Genomic DNA, 26,504 nt, shown 5'->3' with positions numbered 1-26,504 from the left:
TCTGTTTATCTGCTGGGAGGGGAAATTTTGAAAGCAGTATGTAGCATAGAGTGGTTTAAGTTACTTTTTTGGATGCACTCCAGGGTACTAAAGAATTTGAACAAAGACTTCTCAAATCGTCTCCTTTGATTTGCCACTATCAAAGGAGTCCAGTAATTTCCATCTTGAAGCAGAAACAACAGTTATAATTAATACATGGGAAATATGCTCTCTTCTCATTAGGCCAGAGAACACCATGAAGAAGTAAAAAGCCTGTGGACTGAGAAACAGCAATCTAAGGAAGTCATGCTAAATTAAACTCCCAAGTTCTCTCTTTTTACTTCATTTTCTTTTTTTAAAAAAAGGACTCTAATGCCACAACTGAATAAACGGCTTTGTATTTTGTCTTAGGTGCTGAAACCTTATGGAAAAAAAAAATCCTTCTAGAGCAAATTTATTTATTTTATTTTTATTTTTTTTAAATTTATTTTTATATGCCGCCCTTCTCCAGAGACTCAGGGCGGCTTACAATGCGTTAAGCAATAGCCTTCATACTTTTTGTATATTTATACAAAGTCAGCTTATTGCTCCCACAAACCGGGTTGTCATAATGGTAAAACTCTAATTAATCTACTGTATGTCCAGTTTGGACTTTCTTCTTGCAATTAGAAAGATGAGGGACATTTGAATATTACATTTAATTTTACACCATACTTATAATAAAATCATTTAAAAGCAATCATAAGATTGGGAAAGGGAGGACATATTCTCAAACAAAAGGGACTCTCTTGGTTTACCACCTTTGCTTGATAAGGAACACTCTATTTTAATACACCAGCAAGATAAAGTTTAAAGTAATATAGCAATAAAAATAACAATAGCACTTAGACTTATATACCACTTCATAGTGCTTTTACAGCCCTCTCTTAGTGGTTTACAGAGTCAGCATATTGCCCCCAACAATCTGGGTCCTCATTTTACCCATTTCAGAAGGATGGAAGGCTGAGTCAACCTTGAGCAGGTGAGATTTGAACTGCCAAACTGCAGCTAGCAATCAGCTGAAGTAGCCCACAGTACTGCACTCTAACCACTGCACCACCTTGGTTCTATCAATCAAATATACTCTTTTGTTCCTAAAATACAATGAAAGTTTCCTTACAGAGTGTATTTGATGCTTCTGAAGATGCTTAATTAACTTCAGTTATGTTACAAATATAAAGTGGTGCAGAAAACAGCGATATACATTCTTTGGGTCTCTTCCTGGATTTAGACTTACAATAATTCTATACACACATGTTCATCTTTGGCTAGTTCATTGATATTGCATTCTGAATTTGTCTACAGGAATTACATTAGATATGGTGTTAACCTAGAGTGGAGCTTACAGTAGTGAAGATGGAGCTCCTGGGTTCAGCCTGTCAATAACTAGGAAAATACCTAACTTGACTTTGCAGATAGTGTTCTCTCTTCTGTTGACAGACCACTGCAGCCTACTCATGGCTGCTCTGGGTTGCATGAAGCCTTTGTTCTTGAAGCAGCTTTGGAGAATGCTCTTCTGCAGCTTCAACTATGTGGAACCTGTTCTCACATGATTTTCACAGGTTCCATGCAAGAGCACAGCAAATCTCACCCAACTGCCAGAAGGTATGGAGGCCACACAAGAGCATACCTCATTCTCGTATGGCATCCACAGCTTCTGAAAATTGTGTGAGAATGTGCTTTCAATTATAGTTATTGTCACATGTTGGTAAACACAGGCGTATCATCTGAAATATTATGGTACACTACTTTTGACATACATGTCATAGTTTCATCATCGCTGGCTTAGAGTTTTGTAAAGATTTCACAGATTTCTTTTACAATTCTATTTAGGAAACAAAATTACAAACAAAATTTTGTTTTCCTAAATTTCTTACTCCAATAAAGCAAAAGTTCCTATCCTACCCTCTAAATCCGGTAAGATTTTAATATCCCAATTCTCTCTATTTCAGTGGACAGAATCCTTCCCCTTTTCTTAGCTATCACCTGATCTTTTGGACTTAAAGTACTTGACACTATGAAGTTAATCATGGAAAAGAATACAAGCCCCAAATTCACCATGGTCTTCCTCTTATTATTCTGCCGCACCACGAGAGATTGGGAAAGAAGAGGGAAGAGATAGTCTCAACTTTCTTCTAAGATTAACTTGGCCATGGAAGCAGGAAAGACACTATTCTTATCACTGATGGAAGGTAACAGAGTGAAAGACTCTAATAATTACCATGTCATTACAAATTGAGCCTGAAAAAGTTTTTCACATATTCTTGTTTTTTTTATATATATATATTCTTAATCTCATTATAATTATTAAGAATCTCCAGAAAATGATCTTGGTATACGTGTTTTTGCAATTTCACTTTGAAAAGTTAAGTTGCAAAAGGCAGACTCAACTTTGGACTTTGATAAATGAAGATCATGGGCAAATCACGTTTTTGTTTCTTCCAAATTCTAGACTGCAAATCTCTTCTCAAATTGATTTTTTTAAAAAAAACACAGAAAGAAAATAACCAAGGACCATTCTTGAAAGAGTGAGAGACTGAATGATGTTTGGAAACAAGATCTAAGGAGATATCAAGGTAAATCAATGGGAATATTCAAGCAAGAGCCTTGAGGCTACTGGTTGATGATGGCTAGTTTTAATCTAAGAGCCGTGGTGGCACAGTGATTAGAATGCAATACTGCAGGCTACTTCTGCTGACTGCCGGCAGTTTGAATCTCACCAGGCTCAAGGTTGACTAGCCTTCCATCCTTCCGAGCTTGGTAAAATGAGGACCCAGATTGTTGGAGGCAAGAGGCTGACTCTGTAAACCGCTTAAAGAGGGCTGTAAAGCACTGTGAAGTGGTATATAAGTCTAAGCGCTATTGCAATTGCTATTAATGGAATTGCATCACCAGATCTAAGTATCAGTCTGAGTTCTTTGCTACTTGACCCTTGAATTCTGAGAGTATCTTGGAAGGTATCTTTAGTGAGGCCCCTTAAATGAGATATGTTTTAGGATATGGCGCTCCTGGGTTCCCACTATACTAAGGGCTGTATTGAAGATACTCCAAAAGAAATCTTACTGAGATGCAGTAATGCTATGTTCTTTCTTATATCATTGTATCAATTCCCTGACCTGGTGGAACTTATAGATGAAAATACAAGTTAAATTAATTTTAAATGAGAATTCACAAAGCAATGAATGCTGGGAAGAGTTTTGAATCTTCATTTCAGGTGCTTTGCCAAACATGTTACTAAAGCTACAAACTTTCAAGTAGTTTACAACTTCAGGGGAAAAAAAATAACAAAAAGGCAGAAGAAACAACTGGCATTGTTTATTCTGACACCAGCTGTATACACCATTACACTCTTCCTAAACAGTAAAAAGTTTGTATTTCTGATGGGTTGGGAATGCAATTTATAGGTTGGATGTTTGTCCCCTTCCCTGGCTGGTACAGCATGTGAACAAGTGTAATTTAGAAGGCAAGGAAAATAATAAGAAGGTGAACAAAGAAGACAGCACAAAGTTTGAAGTAAAAAAAAAATGCTTCAGCATCTAAAATCTGTAAATTGAACAGCAGGATTCAACATTGAAGATCACAAGCTCCATTAGAAAGGGTCATTTTTTTGGAATCAAAACAAGGACAGGCAATAGAACAGCATCTCCTAGTCTCCTAAAATGTGAAAAGTTGTTAACTTCTGCTATTCATTTTTGTAGCAGAATCTCTACACAGGATGCAGCTGTTCTAAATTTGTACTCCATTTCAAGCCAGACACTTTTGATACATGAAGTCAAATACAGAGGTATATTCCCAAGAATTCAATCTAGGATAGTTTAAGATGTAAAATGCAGAGGTCTAATTGAAATATTTTTTTCAGATTCTTTTTAATGAATACCTTTCTATGACTTAACTTGGTTCCCATGGTCAAAGTTTCTTTGCCAAGGGTGCAATAGAATAAAATAAATCACACCAGCTTAGTTCTTTAATTCAGTGGAGCCACAGAATATAATTTTAGGCAAGAAGGAGTGGGAAATATCCCCAAACCCTCCTAAACTAAGTATTAGAAAACTGGCTACTGAACCTTGAGAATTAGCTTAATGAGCACATCCTAAACTATCACTTAAGTGGACTAAATACCAGTACTGGAAACAATTGTGGCTTAGGACATGTTCTGCAGTCAAAGTTTTAAGCTTAATTTCCAGCAACTCCTGAAAGAGTTGGACATTTTTCAGCATGAAACCCAAAATACAACTACCTAGTCTCAAGTAAACCAATGCTTTACTTAGAGAAAAGTACTTTCCCCTTTAATTTACTTGCTGTTGATGCTGCTGCTGATTGGCAGTACAGAGTAACTGTCAATTGCTATAATTAGTCAAGTGATACATCTGCACTGAGTTTTAAGTTATGCTCAAAGGGTTTAGGGAGAGGCATCTGCTAGAAAATAATAACTTACAGAGACAAGAGGTAAAATATGGTTGATAAAAATGGCTTTTGTGGATGGTGTGAAAGATACAATTTCTCCCTGGATCTGTCACATACTATACTCCCAACTGGGAGTACTACAACCGTGCTCTCCATCGAGGTGCCCTTGAAGACCATCCAGAGGCTTCAGTTGTTCCAGAATGCTACCACAGGTGTTGTGGGAGCAGTTGCTATGTTCATGAAATATCTCTACTCTGCAACCTGGGCTGGCTTCCAATACATTTTTGGGGTAATTCAAGGTCAGTTTTAAAGTCCTGTTTCACATAGGATCAAATTACTTGTGGAACTGTCTTTTCTGAAGAACACCTGCCTGCCTCACTTGCTTCCACAGGGAGAGCTCACTTCAGATTCTCTTTTATATCTTGTCAGATTACGGGTCCTAGGAGGTGTGCCTTCTCTAGAATGAACTCCCCACAGCCTTCCTCCTCCCTGATATATAACAGGCCCCAACTCTTGCCTTTGACATGAGTGTCAAACTCATGTCGTCACATTGTTGTCATGTGATGTGTCATGACTTTTTCCCCCTTCATTAAACAGGGGGTGGGGGTGGCCAGTACATGATGCATCCGGCCTGTGGGTCACGAATTTGACAGCCCTGCTTTAGGGAATTTGTTAAGACTTTTTTCCTAGGCATTTGGGGCCAAGTGAGTGAGGTCCATTTTGGTTGTTTTTGTTATGGTGCTGGTCACCATTTTAAATTCACTTTTTGTCAGACCTGCCTCAAAAAAAATTGATGAGTCCATTGAGTTGAATCAAAAGAATTTTTACTGACAGAAACTAGATGCAGTAGAATCAGGCAGAATCTGAAGTTTCCGTGCAAAGCAAAAGCAATTCTTTCAGTTTCCCAATCCCAATCCCCCGGACCAGTTCACCGGCAGCCAATGTGATGCTGACAAGATGTTTTGAGAATGCTGAGATGCTAGGCAGTTAACAGTTCACACTCAGGGTGTGGACCTGAGTGGAACCTGGCAAAAACCAGCTGGGAAGGAGTCCGTCCTGTCTCCCTCCCTAATTCCCAAGAGCAGAATTTCCAAGCAGAAGTGGAAAAATCCCAAGCATGCCATCCTGCCTCGCCCCTCAGCACAATGGCAGGACATGATGGTGGACCTGACACTTTTATTTTCATCTTCATATATTGTGTCAGTTTTAATGTTAAGTATTTTGTTTATTTATGGTTTGCTTTTTATTGTTGTCTACCACCCAGAGTCACATCACTGAGTTGGGCAGCTTTATAGATCTGATCATAAATTAACAAATACTTTCAAAATCTGTTCTGCTGTGTTTCTAAACCTCAAAATCAGATTATGTATAAGGAGCTGAAAGAAAAAGGAGAGGAAGAGAAAATAGCACTGAAGTTACGGAAACTAATGTTTAAATCTGCTAATAATAGTGCTTCTATCAAATGAAGCAATAATTCAATTCTAATTAACTCAATTCAGGTAGCATTATGTCTAGTATTGGGTACCGCAATTCAAGAAAGGACAAATTGGGAATAGATTCAGTGGAGAGTAACTAGTTTATTGAGAGATCTGAAATTTATGTCCTTTGAGAAACAATTAAAAGTGTTGGTATGCTGAATTTTAAAAGTGGATGAGTAATAGCAGTTTTCAATTATCTTGAGGGCTGTCAAACTGAAGATGGAGCAGGTCTTTTGGATGTCACTCCAGAGATTAGGACTAAATCCAGTGATGATGAATTGCAGACAAATTGACTAAACACAAATTAAACTTTCTAAGTTTTTCAGTTCTTAACTAATTGAGACATGCAAGTCTATCCAGTTCTGAAAACTTTAACTGATTCACTTATTTAAGCAAAGGTTAGATGGTTATCATGAATGCAATAGCTGCATCCTGCAACTACCTAGCGTTTCATGGTCTCCAAGCCTATGAAAGTATAAAAACTTTTTCACATAACCCAATATAAGATGTGACAAGACATTTTGGTATTGGAGGTTACTTGCCTGTCCAGTATTGTATTCATTCTCTGTCTTTCAGTGTGAATACATACAGTACATACCCCACTGCATATTGCTATTGAGAAACATTCAAAAGCATCTCATATTTCATAATAAGCTCTATCCACCTGGATATACTTAACTCATTGTGAACTGGAGGCATTAATTACAAGTCAGGTCTTACCAGACAACATAACATGCTGGGAGTTTTTGCCAAGTTTCTGGCAGCTGGATGTTTTATTGAATTTTTATTCATTTATTGAATTCCTAGTTTGCCTAACTGCAAAACAATTCTGGGCAACTATGAGTTTTTGCAAGTTAGAAACAAAGACTATTATATAAAAACAATCATAACCAGAGGCACAATATAATTTCCAACCACATCAGTCCCAACTCAAATGGAGCCTACCAAACACACTAATCCAAGGTCTGGGGGAAAAAATACAGCTGTTAAAAATCTGAGCAAGCTGTTCCAGTGCTGGCTGCTGAGATAGTGAAGACCTGCTTTCTGCGCCCTGCTAGATGGCATTGTTTAACTGATTGATTGGACCTAAAACAAGCCAACTTTGTCAGAATGCATAGGACAGTCTGCCACTACAGAATAGTCAGTCCCTCAAATAGCCAGATCCTGTCATGTAGGAGCTATGTCTTTTCCAAATCAGTTAGTTTTGCCTCAACATGTTTCCCCTGCTCAAACCAACTGGAATTAGTCAATTAGGAAAAGAGATCCACAGTAATCCTGTGTCACCTAGTATCCCTCACTTCCACTCTTCACAACTGGTCCAGAAGGATGCTATGATTGATGAATTGAACATTGCTAAGAGCTATATAAGGGCAAAGACGGTTGTACATTCCTAACCTAATTTCTCCATAGATTATCAACATGTAACCAGTGCTGTCTTAGTACTTTATCTGGAACTGACAGCTAGCCTTTTTTCTTCTAGGGCATTTGCAACCTTTTCAGCAACCTTTCCTACAAAGGAACAGTGAGAGACTGAAGAAAAAATATCCAGAACAGTTGGTCCAGTGATCAATTTTAGACAAGGTTGCATTATTATTATTATTTAACTTTCAGTAGTTGGGGTGTTCACAGGGGTATCCATGGATTAGTTGAAATTTGCAAGATGGAGCATGGTGATATAATCAATAATCTTCCTCTTTTGAACATTTGTGTGCACTCATCCTGATATAAAGAGCTGAGTTTTGATCACCCCATTGTGTATATGAGGATGTGTGCACACAGATGTTCAAAAGAGGAAGGTGTCAATGACCAGTGACATCACAAAAGAGAATATGATTCAGTTTGGGGAAAAAATTGCTTTCTTTTGTTTGTAAACCAATTAAAGGTAAAGGTTCCCCTTGCACATACATGCTAATTATTCCCGATTCTAGTGGGAGGTGCTCATCTCTGTTTCTAGGCTGAAAAGCCAGGGCTGTCTGACGATGATTCCGTTGTCATGTGGCCGGCATGACTAAATGCCGAAGGCGCACGGAGCGTGGCTACCTTCCCACCAAAGTGGCCCCTATTTTTCTACTTGCATTTTTTACGTGCTTTTGAACTGCTAGGTTGGCAGAAGCTGGGGCAAATAACAGGAGCTCACTCTGTTACAAGACACTAGGGATTTGAACTGCTGAACTGCCGACCTTTCTGATCGACAAGCATCTTAGCCACTGTGTCCCCTTTGTAAACCAATTATATGCATGTAAAACAATTCTGAAAGCTTACACATCTTTCCCTCCTGAGAAATGATAGCAAATTGCATCTCTCTGATTTGGTGGTTTGCTAGTAAAATTTAGAAATGCAATTTGGGGGCCCTGGGGATATAAAACAGAATTTAGAAACCCTGTGCTATCCATATGCTGCATTCAAAAGTGTGTATGTAAAATCAGCCAGACAGAAAACCACATATTTTCTAATAGACCCTCTAGCGCTTTATGGTAGAGAGCCCTGCACAATATGAAATTTTCGCAATGTAATATTATTGGTTGGTGCAATATGTGGGCAATTTGTTCTAAGCAAATTTCTAAACAAGTTTATGCTCAGTAAATATCACTTAGTTGCTGCTGAAATAATTCCTCCTGTTGGTTTTTTTGTGTGCTTCCAATACCCAACTAATCATAGCACTGACTGCCAAATTGGCCTTATCAGTTAATGTTCATATTCAGCTGCTTTTGACAGAATTTACTGGGGTGATTTAATATGTTTAGTCCCCAAGAGTTGCCAGCTGGAAAATGGATAGTTTTGGTATATCATCTGAGAATTAAAAGAACTTCATTTTTTCCTCGTTAGCATCTGCCACCTTAGTCTTTGTCAGGGGCATTGAAAGGGTCTAAGCTTTGATGTAACATGCTTTCCCCAGATCTATCTATCTATCTATCCATCTCTCTCTCCCTCCCTCCCTCCCCACCCCGTCTGTATTTTCAGGCATACAGTATGTAGAACATGGGATGGAAGTGCTACTGGACAAGCCATTTCTCTTTGCCATGATGGTCTCTCTTAATCAGAATAATGCTGACCCTGTATGAAGGTGGCTAATCTTATTATTTCTGGATCAGAGGTGGGTTTCAGCAGGTTCTGACCAATTCTGGGGAACCGGTAGCGGAAATTTTGAGTAGTTCAGAGAACCAGTAGTAAAAATCCTGACTGGCCACGACCTCATCTATTCTCTGCCTCCCAAGTCCCAGCTGATCGGGAGGAAATGGGGATTTTGCAATAACCTTCCCCTGGATTGGGGACAGAATGAAAATTTTACAGTATTCTTCCCCTGCCACGCCAACCAAGCCATGCCCATCAAGCCACACCCACAGAACTGGTAGTAAAAAAATTTTGGAACCCACCACTGCTCTGGATGAAAGGCCTAAGATTTGTGAACCTTCGATCATATCAAAAATGCCAAAACTAACTTCTTTAAAACAGAAAAACGGCTCCTTCATGGAGCAGTCACTATATGTATACTTTAATTGTGCATGTGAAGTTGGGCCTGTTGCTAAGGATTGCACACAGTTAGCTTTACTTGGATGCCCAGAAAATGCAAAAAGATAATAAAAGATAAAAACAAAGAAAAGCTAAACCAAAAATGTGCTCAAATCATGATAATGTCTACAAACAATAAAACAGAGTTTGCCAGGTTAAATAAACAAGATCATACTGGCCACACAGGAATCAAGGACGGGTTTTGGAACCCCGAGAGGTGGTATGCTAAGAACCGGAAGCTTTGGGGTTTTTTAGATAGTTTTTCAAATTCTATTTTAAGGGGATCTGGGAGGAGGGTGGTTTCCAATGTAAATAATGAGGCTGGGGGGCCTCCCGGGAGGGGGGTGGGTTGTATGGGTTCAGGGATTAACCCACGAGGGACGGGGTCTAGTCCATCTGAAGAGCACGGCGGAGGAGATGCAGAATCTGGGGCCAAGGAGAGGGTTAGAGCTTGTGCTGTTGATAGACATTACATCAGTACTGTAGGTAGGAGGGGCAGATATGGCGGGAGTAGGGGGCCACATCAAGTTACGGGAGTGCGCGCTCGCTGTCTTCAAGCGTGGCACGCTCCGGCCCCCAATGCTCTTCTCGTTCCCCAGGTGGCACAGACCCTCAGGCCCTGGGCCTTCGGCTGATGCTATGCAATGCCAGGTCCGTGGTAAATAAAGCCCCCCTCATTTGTGATCTTGTTCAGGAGGGGGGAGCGGACCTGGTGGGTATTACGGAGACCTGGTTGGGCCAGGAGTGGGGAGTCCCTCTCATAGAGATGTGCCCACCCGGTTTCCGGGCATTTCATCAGCCAAGGTCACAGGGAAGGGGCGGGGGGGTGGCAGTTATCATTAAAGAGGGTCTTAGTCCGAGGGAGGCCACTGTTCCTCAGACGGCCGGATGTGAGTCCCTCCTTGTGAAGTGGGGTCATGGGGTGCAGATGGGCCTGCTGGTTACGTACCTGGCTCCCTGCCACGTGGCAGTGGCCTTGCCTGAACTACTCAACGTTATAGCCGCGGTGGCGATTGATACCCCTAGACTTATGGTCATGGGGGACTTCAACCTGCCATCCGTCGGTGAGGCATCTGAGGTGGCTCAGGAGTTCATGGCTTCCATGACGGCCATGGACCTGACCCAATTAGTTCATGGCCCTACTCACACGGGGGGGAAACACGCTGGAACTGGTTTTTGTCTCTGGTCAGCGGCTGAGTGGTCTTGAGATAGGGGATATAGCGATCGAGCCCTTGTCATGGTCAGATCACTCCCTCCTTCGCTTTGACCTTCGAACCGCCATACCCCGCCGCAGGGAGGCGGAACCGATGAGGTGGTTCCACCCCAGGCGCCTGATGGACCCGGATAGGTTCCAGACGGAGCTTGGGCCATTTCCTGAGGCTCTGGCACACGGCTCGACTGAAGACCTAGTGGCTGTCTGTGATAGGGCGGCCGCTGGAGCTTTGGACTGGGTCGTGCCTTTGCGGCCTCTGACCCGGCGTCGATCTCACCTGGCTCCCTGGTTCAACGAGGAGCTGAGGGAGATGAAACGCCGGAAAAGACGCCTGGAGAGCAGTTGGAGGGCCAGCCGTTCTGAATCTGACCGAACACTGGTAAGGTCTCATATTAAGACCTACCTGGTGGCAATAAAAGCGGCAAAGTGTAACTATTTTTCCGCTCTTATTGCGTCATCAGATAATCGCCCAGCCGCCCTGTTTAAGGTGACCCGCTCCCTGCTCCACCAGGAAGCGCGGGAGGACCCCTTGGAGGGTAGAGCCGAGGACTTTGTACAATATCTGTATGACAAAATCGCTCAGTTTTGGGAAAATTTGGACTCTGACTGGGTAGATTCGGGAGGGAGGATGCAGGCAAGTCTTGAGAATATTACCTGGGAAGAGTTTGATTCTGTGACTCCGGAAAACGTGGACAAGATACTGGGCAGACTAAGCGCGGCCACATGTTTATTGGACCCGTGTCCCTCCTGGCTGGTGCTGGCCTCTCGGGAGGTTACACGAGGTTGGCTCCAGGGGATTATAAATGCTTCCTTGAGAGAGGGTGTCTTCCCTGCCGCCTTGAAGGAGGTGGTGGTGAGGCCTCTCCTCAAGAAGCCTTCCCTGGACCCAGCAGTGTTGGCTAATTGCCGTCCAGTCTCCAACCTTCGCTTCGTTGCGAAGGTTGTTGAGAGTGTGGTAGCGCAACAGCTTCCTCAGTACTTGGATGAATCGGCTTATCTAGATCCGTTCCAGTCGGGCTTCAGGCCTGGTTACCGCACGGAAACGGCATTGGTCGCATTGGTAGATGATCTCTGGAGGGCCCGGGACAGGGGTTGCTCCTCTGTCCTGGTCCTATTAGACCTCTCAGCAGCTTTTGATACCATCGACCATGGTATCATGCTGCACCGGTTGGAAGAGTTAGGGGTGGGGGGCACCGTGTTGCGGTGGTTCTCCTTTCTCTCTGATCGGTCGCAGTCTGTGTTGACAGGGGGGCAGAGGTCGACCCCAAGGCCCCTTGTATGTGGGGTGCCACAGGGGTCAGTTCTCTCACCCCTTCTGTTCAACATTTACGTGAAGCCGCTGGGTGAGATCATTCGTGGTTTTGGGGTGAAGTATCATCAGTATGCTGATGATACTCAGCTATACATCTCCACCCCGGACCACCCCAATGATGCCCTTAAAGTGATGTCCCAGTGCCTGGAGGCTGTACGGATCTGGATGGGGAGGAACAGACTCAGGCTCAACCCATCCAAGACCGAGTGGCTGTGGTTTCCGACATCCCGATATAGTCAATTGGTGCCATCACTGACTATTGGGGATGAGTCATTGCCCCCCACGGAGAGGGTTCGCAACTTAGGCGTCCTCTTGGACTCACGGCTGTCTTTAGAAGAACACTTGACGGCTGTGGCCGGGAGGTCTTTTTATCAGGTTCGCCTGATTCGCCAGTTGCGTCCCTTTCTGGATCGGGACTCATTAAAAACGGTCACTCATGCCCTCGTCACTTCACGCCTGGACTACTGTAATGCTCTCTACATGGGGCTCCCCTTGAGGAGCACCCGGAGGCTCCAGCTGGTCCAGAATGCGGCCGCGCGGGTAGTTATGGGAGCAGCATGGCGCTCCCATGTGGCTCCCCTCCTGCGCGAGCTGCACTGGCTCCCTGTGGTCTTCCGGGTGCGCTTCAAGGTCTTAGTTACCACCTTTAGAGCACTCCATGGCCTAGGACCGGGGTACTTACGAGACCGCCTTCTGCCACCAATAGCCTCTCACCGCCCAGTATGCTCCCATAGAGAGGGGCTTCTCAGGGTGCCGTCAGCCAAACAATGTCGACTGGCGGCCCCCAGGGGGAGAGCCTTTTCTGTGAGGGCACCCACCATCTGGAACGAGCTCCCCCCAGAGATACAGAAGATTCCAGATCTGCGCACTTTCCGCCGTGCCCTCAAAACATTCCTGTTTCAGCAGGCCGGCCTGGCCTAACTTTCCCTTTATATTGCTTTTTGATTTTATTTTAAACTGGGATGTCTTGAATTATCTAGGACCAGAATGTTTAGTATATTTTAATTGGTTTTTTATTATTAACGTTTGTATTACATGTATTTTTATCGTTCGCTGTTCACCGCCCTGAGTCCCTTAGGAATAGGGTGGTATATAAATTTAATAAATAAATAAATAAATAAATAAATAAATAAATAAATATGTATTAAAAAGGCTACAGACTCTCCCGAATATAGGTAGTCCTTGACATACAACCATTTGTTTAGTTGAAAGTTACAACGGCACTGAAAAAAGTGACATATGACCATTTCTCACACTTATAATCTGTATGATCAGCAGTGATTCACTTAACAACCCTGGCAAGAAAGGTCATAAAATGGAGCAAAACTCACTTAAGAATTGAATTGCTTAGCAATGGAAATTTTGGGTTCAATTGTGATTGTAAGCTGAGGACTACCTGTATGTGAAAAAGTCACTTTGCCATTTAACTGCACAAATTGAGAGAAAGTGAATTAAAAGGTCTCTCCACACACATTTATACAGGTACATTTTGGTTCTAAAGAGAAAATGATTTGTTTTCTCTGAATTCATATTTTCAAAAGCTTGTTCTATAAGATTTGGGACTGGGAAAAGATTTATTTCTGGTCAGACATCAGAAAATTATTGCCAGTAATTTCCTTTTAGTTTTCACTCAGCATATTCCCAGTCAATTCCTATGTTCAGATAAGAGCAAGCCATTCAATTTAGCTGGCAAAAAATATAACTTGATGTTTCTTTGTTAAACATCAGCAAACATCAAAAATATTTAACCAACAAAATTGGGACAAAAAGCAGACAAGAGCAGCAGGTGGAATATGAACAACAAACAAGGGATGAAAGAGCAAAGGGGAATTAATATCGCAAGGCAGTAATTATTATTATTTTAACCTATGACACATGATCAATATTTAAAAGAGGGCAACATTATAAGACCTCAAATATAAAGTAACAATACAAAATAAACTAAAGTCCAAATCAAAAGCCACTGTAAAACTATTGTTTAAAAAATCAGTCTTATTGTAAATAACTGAAGTTAGATTGCCTAGGATCTTTTCAATCAATGATTGAATTCTAATTTCCATTTGTAGCATAGAGGAAGTTCTAGCATTTCATCTGAAACAGTTTAGGCTTCTATATCAGAACATATGCAAATATAATTTTCGTAGGGATACTGATGGATCTACCAGTCATCAATATGCATCATATCTACGTATCTACTGTATCCCTCCGTTGTTCAAAAGGGACAGAACTTTCCAGAACCACTAGGAAGAGTATTACTTATTGACATTGTCTATAACAGTGTTGGCAAACCTTTTCGGCACCGAGTATTGAAATGGGAGCTCATGCGTGTGGGGGAGCGCCGGAAACTGAAAGAGCAGCTCCCTGTGCAGGAGGGACCAAAAACTGGAAGAGTTTCAGTTCTTCCAGTTTCCGGCACATGCATGTGTGCCGGTCACCTGGTCTTCTGGCACGCATGCGTGCATGAAAATCAGCTGGCCCCCATGCATGCGCGCACCAGAAACCAGAAGCTCAGCTTTCCAGTGCACGCATGCACGCCAGGGAGCTGCTCTGCTCTGCTCTGGAGTTTCTGGTGCTCCCGTGTGTGCAAAGACCAGCTGGCCAACGTGCATGTGCGCACCGGAACCCTGAAGAGCAATGGGCGACAGCTGGCATGCCCAGAGAGATGACTCTGTGTGCCATTTCCGGCACTCGTGCCATAGGTTCACCATCACGGGTCTGTGCACACTCTTGCAAATGCAAAAGAGCAAATGATTTAACACTCTTGTGTTAAATCATTTGCTCTTTTTATACTTCAGTGAATTAAGGAGGTTTCTGTCTGAGCTCTTCCAAATGTTATCAGGACATCCTGGACTTTAAAAATGTTTTGCCTTTTGCCTAGGCAATGGTTTCTGTATATCTCCATCGAGATTATCTTCCTTATTCTCTACAATAACAATAGCAAAACAGAGTTGAAAAGTAGGATCCTGGTGACTCCTTCTCTGTTCTGTCCAATGGAAGAAACGATTTGAAAACAGGGATGATATAGCCAACAATGTATCTCACCATAACAATGTTAATCTTCATACAGATGCATGCACATACCAATGTACCCATCACATGGTCCTCTTTGGGATAATGTTATGAAAGGTCAGAAACAAAGAAATAGCAAGCCAAAAATGAAAAAGGAAAAGGAAAAGGAGATATAGATGAGAAAATTATGTGCTCTATGGAATAGTTCACCTCTTAGTTTATGCTTTCTGATCTACAATTTCATTCATAAGATACTTAACATACTTTCACAACTCCACACAATGTGATTAGATCACCTTTCCTTAGGTCTATAACACTCTTCTCCTTTCTCTTATTTTCACACATATAAAACCTATTTATATTTCATTTCTTTATTCATCTCCCTCTCCCCCTCCCTCCCCCTCGCTCTATATAGACACACACACACACACACACACACACACGTATATATATATATAATATTTTATATATGTTATAATCAACAATCTTCACATAATGTTTCTTTGTCATATAGAAAAAAGTAGATTATCAGCCTCAGGTGAACCATGCTGCATGCAAATTTCCTGCAAATAGTAAGAATAGAGCCCATTGGTTGATATTCTTCTTGGCCAGTATGCCTCAAATGTGATCAAAGCCCAGTTTTGACCCAAGCACAGTAAACATCTCTAAACATGAAACTATCATGATAGCCCTCTCATCCACTGGGAGGCGCAGATAATATACTATAGACACACTCAAGATAATTGTGATTAATACAGTATTTTAGTTAATGACATTTAGCAGCTTGGAATATAAAAATTGAGAAAAGATTTCATTTTTCAGGATTGAAAATATGGATCTAACTATGATAAATAGATAGTCATGGAAAACTAAAATTAAACAAAAACAATTCATAGGGAATATAACTGAGGGGGTGCTAGCCTCCCTTTTCTAGCAGAACATCCTTCTTGAAAAGTCACAGCAATGGAACCAAAATAAAAATCAAGTCTGCTTTGACAAATCCAACTCATACTGCTTGCTTCATGGTTCTGTCCATACAGTTGTCTTTGCTGTAATATGGAATTTATCCCATTGCTGCCTCTGGGATTTTTCTTTTTTTTCTAGTCCAGTCTATTGTCTTGGGGTTTCCTAGTAAGTTTTAATTAGTTGGACTGTGCTTAGTTTTTTGAGTTCAGAATTGGGAGTGTAGATCATCATAGTGTGAAATTCATCTTAGCTGTCCAGCTAAAGCATGCAGGCATCTATATTTGGCATCAGTGACAAAAAACCTACATGAATAGGCAATATAAGATGAAGAAAGTGGTACATGATGTGTCTCTCAGATTTGATGGCACTCAATACATGACTGAGGAAAACTTTTTAAAAATACTAATGGAGTTTATGATATAGCCAGATTAAAGCTTTTGGGTCATCTGGTTGTTGATGTGGCCATGCAGGAAAAATCCCCCCACAAGCTGCAAAAGGAATATGGAATGTAAGAAGCCTGAACATGGAAAAACTCAACACAGTGAAAATTGAAATGAATGAATACACACCGATATCTCAGGTATCAGTGAATTGTTATATATTGTAATTGGACAGTTTAAGTCAGAAAATTACACTACCCATTATTCAGGACATCAAAAACCAAAAAAGAATTGCATTACTTTCATAATTAGGAAGGATATGACAAGAACATTTGACTATAGTGCAATCAGTGACAGAATATCAGAGTTTATGGACAACTCTTAAATGTGACAATTGTCCAAAATTTTCTGTAGAAAAAGAGGAGGTTTATATACAATTTCTGAACACGCAAGCAAGATGTGCTACTTGTGGCTGGAGATAGGAAGACCAACACTGGAAATATTAATGATGAAAATATGTACTAAGAAACCAAAATGAAGCAGGAGAATGACTTACCCATTTCTATATATCCAATGCTTTCTTCATTGTTAACACAGTGTTTGAAAAACAATACAGACATCTTTAAATGGACTACCCAGAAATCAAATTTACTACAGTATATTACTGGCACAAGTAGATGAAAGAGCTCACTTATTACAGCAAGTACATGACTGACTTTGGAGTAGGTCATAAACTGCTAATGGGAAAATTCCAGTTCAAGGTAGAGTGGAAGAACAAAGCCAATCACTTTCCATGTTATGATCTTGAGCATAAAATCATAATTTTGAAGAAGCACATCAGAATCCTGAACATTGATAGGGAACCAGAAAAACTGTGGATAAACTGAAGAAGTTGTTAAGTATGAATGTGAAAGAGACTGCCAAGGATCAAGAAATACAAGAAATCTAATGGATGTCAGAACTAATGGAAATTGTCAAGAAGGGAAGAGAAATCAAACCCATATAAAGCAAAGATAATAGATGGATATTTAATGAGGAATTTCAAAGAAGCTTATTCCTTACTCCAATTGTTTTGGTCTCACTTCCTTCGTGCATGACTGGCTTTCTCTCCAGTCTCCAATGCAGTCTTCTTTCTCTCTTCCATAAATATCCATATCCTCAACATTTGAAATGCCTTCAGCATTTCTCTTTTACCTATCTGCAAACAAGTGTGCTTCTTTGTTTTCTTAAACTCCTAGGGAACATCCATAAGGAAGAAAGACAGCTCATAAGGATGGAAAACTCAGATCAGCAACTCTGAATCTTTCCTTCCACAATATTCCTTATTTACAAGAACTTCTAGTACTAGAAGACGGCTAAATCAACACTCCAATTGGAAGGATACAAGGATTGATGGAATATCTTCAGAAACATGGCAAACAATAGAAGAAGAATCAATAAAGGTTATAACTAATCTATGTTAGCAAATCTGGGAAATGGTATAATGGTCAAAAGATTGGAAGACCTCAGACTGCATAGTGAGAGAGAGAGAGAGGGAGGGAGAGAGAGTATGTGTATGTGTGTGAGTGTGTGTGAGAGAGATTTACTAGTGTGCTACCTATCACACAATATCCCTAATTTCACATCCCAGTAAAATAATGAATTCATTATCTAATACAGATTAGACCCTCACAAGAAGATGCTGGGTGTTCGAGCTACCTTTAGAAAAATCTGAGGAACATACTGGTGCACGCTGGATAATTGAGAAAGTCCAAGAATAACAACAGGAAGTCAATATGTGTTTCAATTATTATGGAAAAACCTATGGTTGTGTTGTCCTCATCATACTGTGAAATGTATTTAGAAAAATGGGAATCCTCAAATATCTCACTGTCCTCATATAAAATCTAAGCAGGGGTCACGAATCTACTGTCTAGATGGAGCTATTGGTTCCAAGTCAGCAAAGGAATAAGATGAGACTGTAGACTCTCATTTTATTTATTCAATAATATGCTGACTATATATTCATGGAAACTGGATTAGAAGATGAGTGTGGCTTTAAAGTTGCAAAATCATTAATTATGCAATTTACTGGTGGGAAAAGTAGGGTTTTACACTTAGACAAGAAAAACCAAATGCACAGGTATAGAATAGGTGGTATGGGGCACAAAATCAGAAATTGTGAGAGGAATCTAGGGAGTTTAACTGGACAACCACTTAAGTATGAGCCAGCAGTGTGCGCCGGCTGCCAAAAAAGCCAATGCAGTCCTAGGCTGCATTAGCAAAAGAATAGTATCAAGAACATGTAGTGTTAGTACTGCTTTATTCTGCACTGATAAGGCCACACTTGGAGTCTGTATCCAGTTTTGGTCACCATGATACAAAAAAAAGATGTTGAGATTCTGGAAAGACTGCAGAGAAAGTGTTGGTTATCACCTTTAAAGCGCTCCATGGCATAGGGCCAAGCTATCTTCGAGACCGCCTGCTGCTACCGACGACCTCCCATCGACCCGTGCGCTCCCACAGAGAGGGCCTCCTCAGGGTGCCATCAGCCAAACAATGTAGGCTGGTGACCCTCAGGGGGAGAGCCTTCTCTGTGGGGGCACCTACCCTCTGGAATCAGTTGCCCCCAGAGATAAGGAGAATCCAAGACCTCAGTTCCTTCCGCCGTGCCCTTAAAACCCACTTTTTCCAGCAAGCCGGGCTGGCTTAAGAAGAAATTTTTAAATTTTTAAAATGTTTTAATTGGTTTGTGATTTTTAAATTTTTGGGCCAAATTTATATATATTTTAATTGTTCTTAATATTTGTAGTTTATGTTCTTAATTCTGGCTGTGCACTGCCCTGAGTCCTTAGGGAAAAGGGCGGTATATAAATTGAAAAATAAATAAATAAATAATAAATAAATAAAATCATGATTAGGGGACTGGAGGTTGAAACGTACGATGAACAACTGTGGGAACTGGTATGTCTAGTCTAACAAAGAGAAGGACTAGGGTTGATATGACAGCAGTCTTCTATTATCTGAGGAGCTGTCACAGAGAAGAGGAGATTGACTTATCCTCCAAAGTACCTGAGGGCAGGACAAGAAGTAATGGGTGGAAGACCATTAAGGAGATCCAATCTAGAACTAAGGAGAAATTTTCTCACAGTGACAACAGTTAATCAGTGGAATGGCTTGCCATATCTTGCTTAATGGATATGTGTTTTTGGAAATGCATAGACTGCATTTTTCTTATCAAATATTGAATGCAATAAGCCAGTGGTTCTTAACCTTTTCTTTACCACACACCCCTTTAAATACTTTTTCTGGCCATGGAACATGGCCATGCAACCCTAAGATTTAACTCAAGATTTAAATCATAACATTTCTTCAAGCTTTCACGGACCCCCTGTGATGACATTGCAGTCCCCAGGGGTCCATGAACCACAGATTGAGAACCACTTTAATAGGCAATATATTTTCATATTCCAGGTTGGTCAAAGAACAACCATAGCAAGATTCAGTGGTTTGGGATTTTAGGGCTTTGGGGTTCTGGGAATTTACCATCTTTGGAGCTTGATGGGTGCTACTACGCCAGACAGTCTCTGTGCATAATCTGGGGGTCCCTCTGGACCCATGATTCCTGCTTGGAAAGCAGCTACAGTTGTAGCCAGAGAGATTTGCACAGTTTTATGTTATGTGCCAGATAGGCATGTTCCTGGACTGGGAGGCTCTACTCTCAGTTACACACGCTCTGACCACCTCACAAATGGATTCCTGTAACACACTCTAAAATGGAGTTGCCTTTGAAGAGCATTCAGAACCTTCATATGATGCAATATGCAATGGTAAAGGAAGTTATGTGTACTCCTTGCTTGGCAAACATTTTAACTCTTGTCTGTGAAGAGCACCAGTTGTGAGTTTGTTTCAAAATTAAACTCAAGATGCTGGTAATAATCTATAAAGCCTCACATGGTATAGGACTGCATTATTTGGAAGGCTGCCTCTTCCTAATCTCCCAGGTCTGAAAGGGTCTAAAGACATACTTGTGTCAATGGGCCTGGAGATCTGGATTATGGTTTGGATTGCTGGATTCACTAATTAATCTACAACTTGCTTTTGCCTGCTTTTTATATATTTTTTTGTTTTAAGTTTGGTTTCAATTAGGTTTTCCATTTTGTTTTAAGTTATTTTTTGCTATTTTCCTGTATTTTGTTTATTTAGTTGTTTTTAATTATATGAACTGCCCAGTGTCACAAATGGGAGATATAAATTGAGATACAAATTGAATGAATTAATAAATGAACAAGGAAATCTCCCTGCCTCTAAAATAAAAAAAATACAAATAAAATAAAAAGGGAAGTGAGTAATACATGAAAGCAGTATCTTATAGAAGCAATATATTATTTTAAATAAATCACATTTATATAAAAGTCTGCTTTAATAATAGTATTAATTCATCTTTCCCCCAAGTTTCTAGTTTCTTCTTTTCTATTAAAATATCCCTGCCAGACTTCTCTATTGCACCAAAGCACAGAGTCTGAGAACTGCCGGTCCATTCTGTGGTTTCACTGAATCCTTCATTCAATTTAATATAACACAGAAATTTAATCATTATGAGTCAGATTCTAAATTGCCCTTCTACTAGTATACAGTTCATAGCAAGTAAACCTTCTTACTTTCTTATTTAAGACAAAATGGATAATTAAGCCCCAAATTCATAAAGCCATCTGTACAATCTCTCACACAGATTAAAGACATTCAGCTACTTGCTAGAACAGATTTCTAGAACATTCATCAAAACCAGCTTCTTTCTACCTTCTGTGAAATCCCACTCAGACATTCTGAATCACAACACATGCTGATATCAGAAATATTTTCACCCACAAATTTAGGATGTTTGTTTTAAAATTAATTGCTAAATCAGCTAACCAGCCAACCAACTCAATCAGTTAATTCTTTGGGAAGGGAATCTTAAAAGTAGTTTCAGATACATAGTTTGCATAGAGACAACATACATTCCATATCTACAATGTTCAGAAGAGCGCACCTTTTGTGCCCTGCGCTTATCGGCTCGTTGGTTCTGATGATAGATGCGACTGAAGTTGGAGACAATGACAGGAACTGGAAGAGCAATGACTAAGACCCCGCTGAGAGAACAAATGGAACCAAATATCTTCCCAACTATTGTCTTCGGCACCATGTCACCATACCTGGGATAAAAAACAAAAGTCTGCTTAAGCACATAAGCTATAATTTGCCCTTTAAGAACTTAACAGTATCATTCCACTATGTGAACAACTCTTTGTATTGTTTTTGAAAGAGGCCCTAATATTGCTAGTTCACACATCAATTTATATGCATCCAGTGTGAGGAAAGGGAGGATATTGAAAAATATGGTGATGACATTTCAGTTATTGAAATCTAGTTGAATTGTTGTATCCAATCCTTGGAGCTGTGCATGTGGTGGATCAGTCCTTTTTCTTTTCAATCTTCTAGAACAGTGGTTCTCAACCTGTGGTCTGTGGATTCTGGGGGTCTGTGAGGTTGTCACAGGGGGTCTGCAAAGGCTTGAAGAAATAATATGATTTAAATCTTGAGTTAAGTCTTGGGGGTCCTTGATCATGGTCCATGGACCAAAACTATTGGGGGGGGGGTCCATGGTGAAGAAAAGGTTGAGAACCACTGTTCCTCTAAATTGGAGGGTCTTGTTAAAAAATTCTTCTCTTGTCCTATAGAAGCAGAAATATTTTATCTCTACAAAAAGTTACCTTTGAATGCAACTCTTTGAAAATAAGGGATTCCTACAAATAAAAGAAGGCTAATGCACATAAATAGGTAAGGGAAATGTGGTCTCTCTCATTCATTATCTCAAAAAATGGATCATATAGTTGTATTAACTGAAACGAAATTCAAGGAAAACAAACAAAATTCCTTTTCCTTGTAAAAAGTAGTGAAGTGATAGGGGTGCTGTGCACGGTATGATGCCACCAATCGGCTCTGTAACTTTAGAACAGAAATATCTGTTTACAATGGTAAATTAGACTGCTGATAATTAGATAGAACATCTTCATTCAAAATAATGATATTTCTATTTTGAAAAGTTTTTGTCTGGCTTTTTAAATTCATGAGATGCAATCTGTAAAAAATGTTTGAAGTGATCAAGAGATTTCTTCCATTTATCTTCTCCTCCTCCTCCTCCTCCTCATCATCTTGCTTACATCGGTGACTAGCTCTTCATAAATAGGAGATTCCCCTCAATGATTCCTAATATACGTAGGAAGGCTGGAAAAGACCTTCGCTTCAAATCCTGGAGAAATGTTTAGTTAACATAAACATTACTGAACTATAGCTAAACCAACAGTATGACTCAGTATAAAACATCACTATAAAATATCTTCATCTAATTCCATTTATTACTGTTGTGTATCACTTGTACAGAATAAAAACAGAACTCAAACAAGCAGATGGGCTTGCAGTAGAGGCAGTAGATCCTCAAGGGTATCCCATGAACATTAAGTTTTGTTGAATTTCAAGGCCACCTTAATTAAATTTGGGGCCCTTCAAAGTAGTGCATGTGAAGAATAAAACATGATGTGAAGAATCATCAGCTGCATTCTTCTTCCACCCTTCATTACTGCTCTAGACATACTTTGAATCGTATTATTAGTGCCATCCTTCTTTCCAAAAATCTATTGATGCCCTTGAAGTGTAGCAGCATGTTGCCTAATTGACTAAAATTTATTTCATGACAATAATAATTTATGTCATTGCAATAACAATTCAGGATAATACAACATGTCAGTTCTATATTCTAATTAAGATAAATTTCTGTACAGATCCCAAATAAAGGCAGTTATTCCAATCTAATAAGGGAGAAACCCATATGGAAATAGCCTCTCCATTTGTATAGCAGGAGGAAGACCTATTCCACTGCTGATATAATGGCCACTGAGGAAAAGTGTCTTTTGATGTGAATAGGTATATCATAACTGAAGAATAAACTTATGCCTTGCTTTAGTTAGTGCTAAGATAACAACATTTTTGTTTTCTTGTTCAGTCTGAAGAATAACAACTACATTGTGAGTACAGGTGTCAAGCCCCAAACCAAGACAGAGACATGAAAATTATTCCAACCCAGAGTTCTTTATTGTTCTATATTAATGGACAATGTCTATCCAGACCGAGGATTCTACTACCTCCATCTACAATTACTCTGCATGTAAAGGGAGGAGCTGTCTTCACCTTCTTCCTCTCACACGTAATATCTGAGCAGTGTTGTCTCTTACTCCTCTGGAAGGCAGCCTCTGGGGATCCACCTCCTCACAAGTCACTACATTCTTTCAGAACACTGAAAGTGCATATACACATAATTTTGTTTCTATTCAGGCACAGCTCTTTTCACAGAAGGTAAACTTCATTTTCAATGAGCACAAAAAGGAATATTCTTAGAAGCTTCTGATTTAAAAAGTCAAAGTGGCAACTGTAGCTGCCTGATTGGAACCCATGCCTTTTTATGTGTGTGTCACACACTGGTCACGTGTAAAAAAATAACATTTTTTTCTTTATTTTGAAAGTTAAATATGTCTGTCATAAATGCCACAAACACACATTTAAATCTCTGCTGAATAAGTGTTAAGAATGAATTTGGAAAGTCATAAAGCTAAAGCAGGGAACTAACATATTGCAGTAATCAGGAATTCCACCAGAGGATATAAAGTACCATTAGAAGATAACTGAAACAGGGAAATCAATATTTCATAATTCATACCACATGACACAAATGTACTCATACTTAAAAAATACCTTTCATTCTAATTCAATTACATTTTCTCCACGAAAGCTATAGGCATGTCAAAGAAAAAAAAAAGATGATTCAATAATTTTTCTTTTTTATCATATATAAAAAAGGGATTACGGAGATTGGAAAAATAAAATAAATAGGCGGCCATTTAACCTGACAGTACTCCTTTTGAAAAACAAGGTCATTTCTTATTAATGCATAAAAAAGATGAAAAACTGTAGGTAGTTATAATCAAGTCCCTGATAAATAAATGAGAAGGGAAAATATCAGATAGTGGAAGAAAATGAAAAGGGAGCAGAACAAGCAACTAATCTGAATTACTTCTATGAAAATAAAGCACTTACTGTTTGGAGAATTCACAAAGATATCTCGGGGCTTGGGAACTATAGCCAATTCTGATATGTCTTGTTATAATTTAAACAACAAAATGAATTGGACTTGGGCTGTTGGCAAGAGAGGAGCAAAAAAGTCAAATGTTTGTCACAACTATGTGACTGAAGTCATGTCCCTTTTTATATGTGTAACATTTGCAACTGCAATTTTGATGACATTGGTTCCAGATGTCTTTGATACCATTTAACTTTTTTTGTGCAAATGCTCTTGTATCTTCTTTTTTCACACTTTGTTTATGTAAGCTTGCCCTAATACAGTATGTGGGGCTTCTATTCAAATTCCCCAAGGGTATGAAAGCTTTCCATAAAACTTTCAAAAAGTGTACTGTTTTGGCTCAACTGTATCCAAAGAACTGTTTGCAAGCTTTTTCCAGGAAGCATGATGGAGAATATATTTGACTATGCTGATATTGCCTGGAGGAAAGTTGTCCATGGGGTCACGATGGGTTGGACACGACTTCGCAACTAACAACAACAACAACAACATGCAGATATTTGCTTATGAATGCACCATGGATAATTTTTTGTGGACAGCAATTGGCACTTTGTGCATAGTACTTCATTTCCATAGAACTAAAATTACATTACAGTAGTAAAACTACATAACAAAGGTAGAACCAAAAACAAGTATATGTTGATAAAAGGAAATAATTGCAAGAAGCTTTTGGTGGTCATCTATGTACATACAAAAAAAACCCCTTCACTGGTATTGAAAATAAATTCATTTTAACAATCCTATCCTGCAGTTTTTGCAGATATAATAGGGTAGTAAGCTTCGCAAGAGACAGAAACAGATATGAATACAAGCCTGCAAGCTCGATACAGTCCCTGTACACATTACACAAGAGATGATTTTGTGTCGTGTATACTGAAATATATTCAACATCTCCTTCTATTCGAGGAGATTTGGCCTGATAAATTAAGGCAGAATTTGCCAACTTGTGGGTGAGAAAAAAGAAAGCTAACACCATATTTCAGAGTCTCAGATTAATACTTAGCCTTTCTAGAAAAAAGGAACTCCAGAAAAGATGAAGCAGATCTATCTGATATTAATTTAGAAACAATAGGTAACAAGTTAAGAAGGGAAATTGAGTTAGATTATTGGTACTTATTTTTCTATCCTGTCCTGTCCTGTCCCTCCCTCCCTACCCCCCTCTCCAAGTACAGCAATTGGGTGTCCTTCAGTTTTTTATGCATATTTTAGATTGCACATGAGAAAAGTATTTCTCCTTAGACTTTTTTGAGATTTGGAACAGCAATTTTGAAATCCCCCCTCAATCTTTTTATAATGATTTTTATTTATTTTTAGCAACCATCAACATTTTATGGTTAGTCTCGAACGCTATATTTTCTTTTGTAATTCTCATGTTAAAACTACTGTTTTCAGTTGAACTGCTCCTTAATTTCCCCTTCAATAGCTTGAATATACAAACATTTGCTATTGTTTATCTATTGTGTGATTAGATAATACAGAATAGCAGAATTGGAAAGAATCTTGGAGGTCTTCTAATCAAGCCTGCTGCTTGAGCTGGACACCGTATACTATTTCGGGCAAATGGCTGTCCAATCTCTTCTTGAATAGCTCTAGAGATGGAGCAGTGCACCCACAACTTCTGGAGGCAAACCATTTCAATGATTAATTGTTCTTACTGATAGAAAATTTCTCTTTAATTCTCAGTTGGATTTCTCTTTGATAAGCTTCCGTCTGTTACAAAAAAGATCGAACTTTCTTTTAAAGAAGGATTGACATCTTTGCCAGATGTTCTGATGCTGTTTAACAAAATACAGGCTACATGAATCTTTTAAAATGTTTTTTTAATGACACATAAGGCAACACTGATTGTCAAAGTCCTACTTCCCTCAACCCTCAGGATTAAGGGGACACCAAGTGGGTGCTCAGAGGGGATAGAGCTTAAATTTAGTGGATAAGGCACTGAGCTAGAAAGCAAGAGACTCTGTGTTCAAATCCTGCATTGTCCATGAAGCCAACTGGGTCACCAGGGGTCAGTCATTCTCTTTTAGCCCAACTCAGCTCACATGGTTGTTGCTGTGGAAAA

At 39.8% G+C, this 26,504-nt stretch overlaps 1 protein-coding gene across 2 annotated transcripts in view; it reads right to left on the bottom strand.

Moving 5' to 3' along the window:
- KCND2 (potassium voltage-gated channel subfamily D member 2) overlaps positions 1–26,504 on the bottom strand; it is a 356,267-nt gene that overhangs the window by 13,700 nt on the left and 316,063 nt on the right. For both annotated transcript variants that reach the window (XM_034431050.2, XM_034431052.2), the window contains one exon: positions 21,302–21,464. In XM_034431050.2, the coding sequence (XP_034286941.1) occupies positions 21,302–21,464 (163 nt within the window). The remainder of the gene's footprint in view (positions 1–21,301; positions 21,465–26,504) is intronic.

The sequence above is a fragment of the Pantherophis guttatus genome, chromosome 7, assembly GCF_059756535.1.
Source record: "Pantherophis guttatus breed Tessera chromosome 7, ASM5975653v1, whole genome shotgun sequence".
NCBI classification, from domain to species: Eukaryota; Metazoa; Chordata; class Lepidosauria; order Squamata; family Colubridae; genus Pantherophis; species Pantherophis guttatus.
This window is presented reverse-complemented; position numbering and strand designations above follow the sequence as displayed.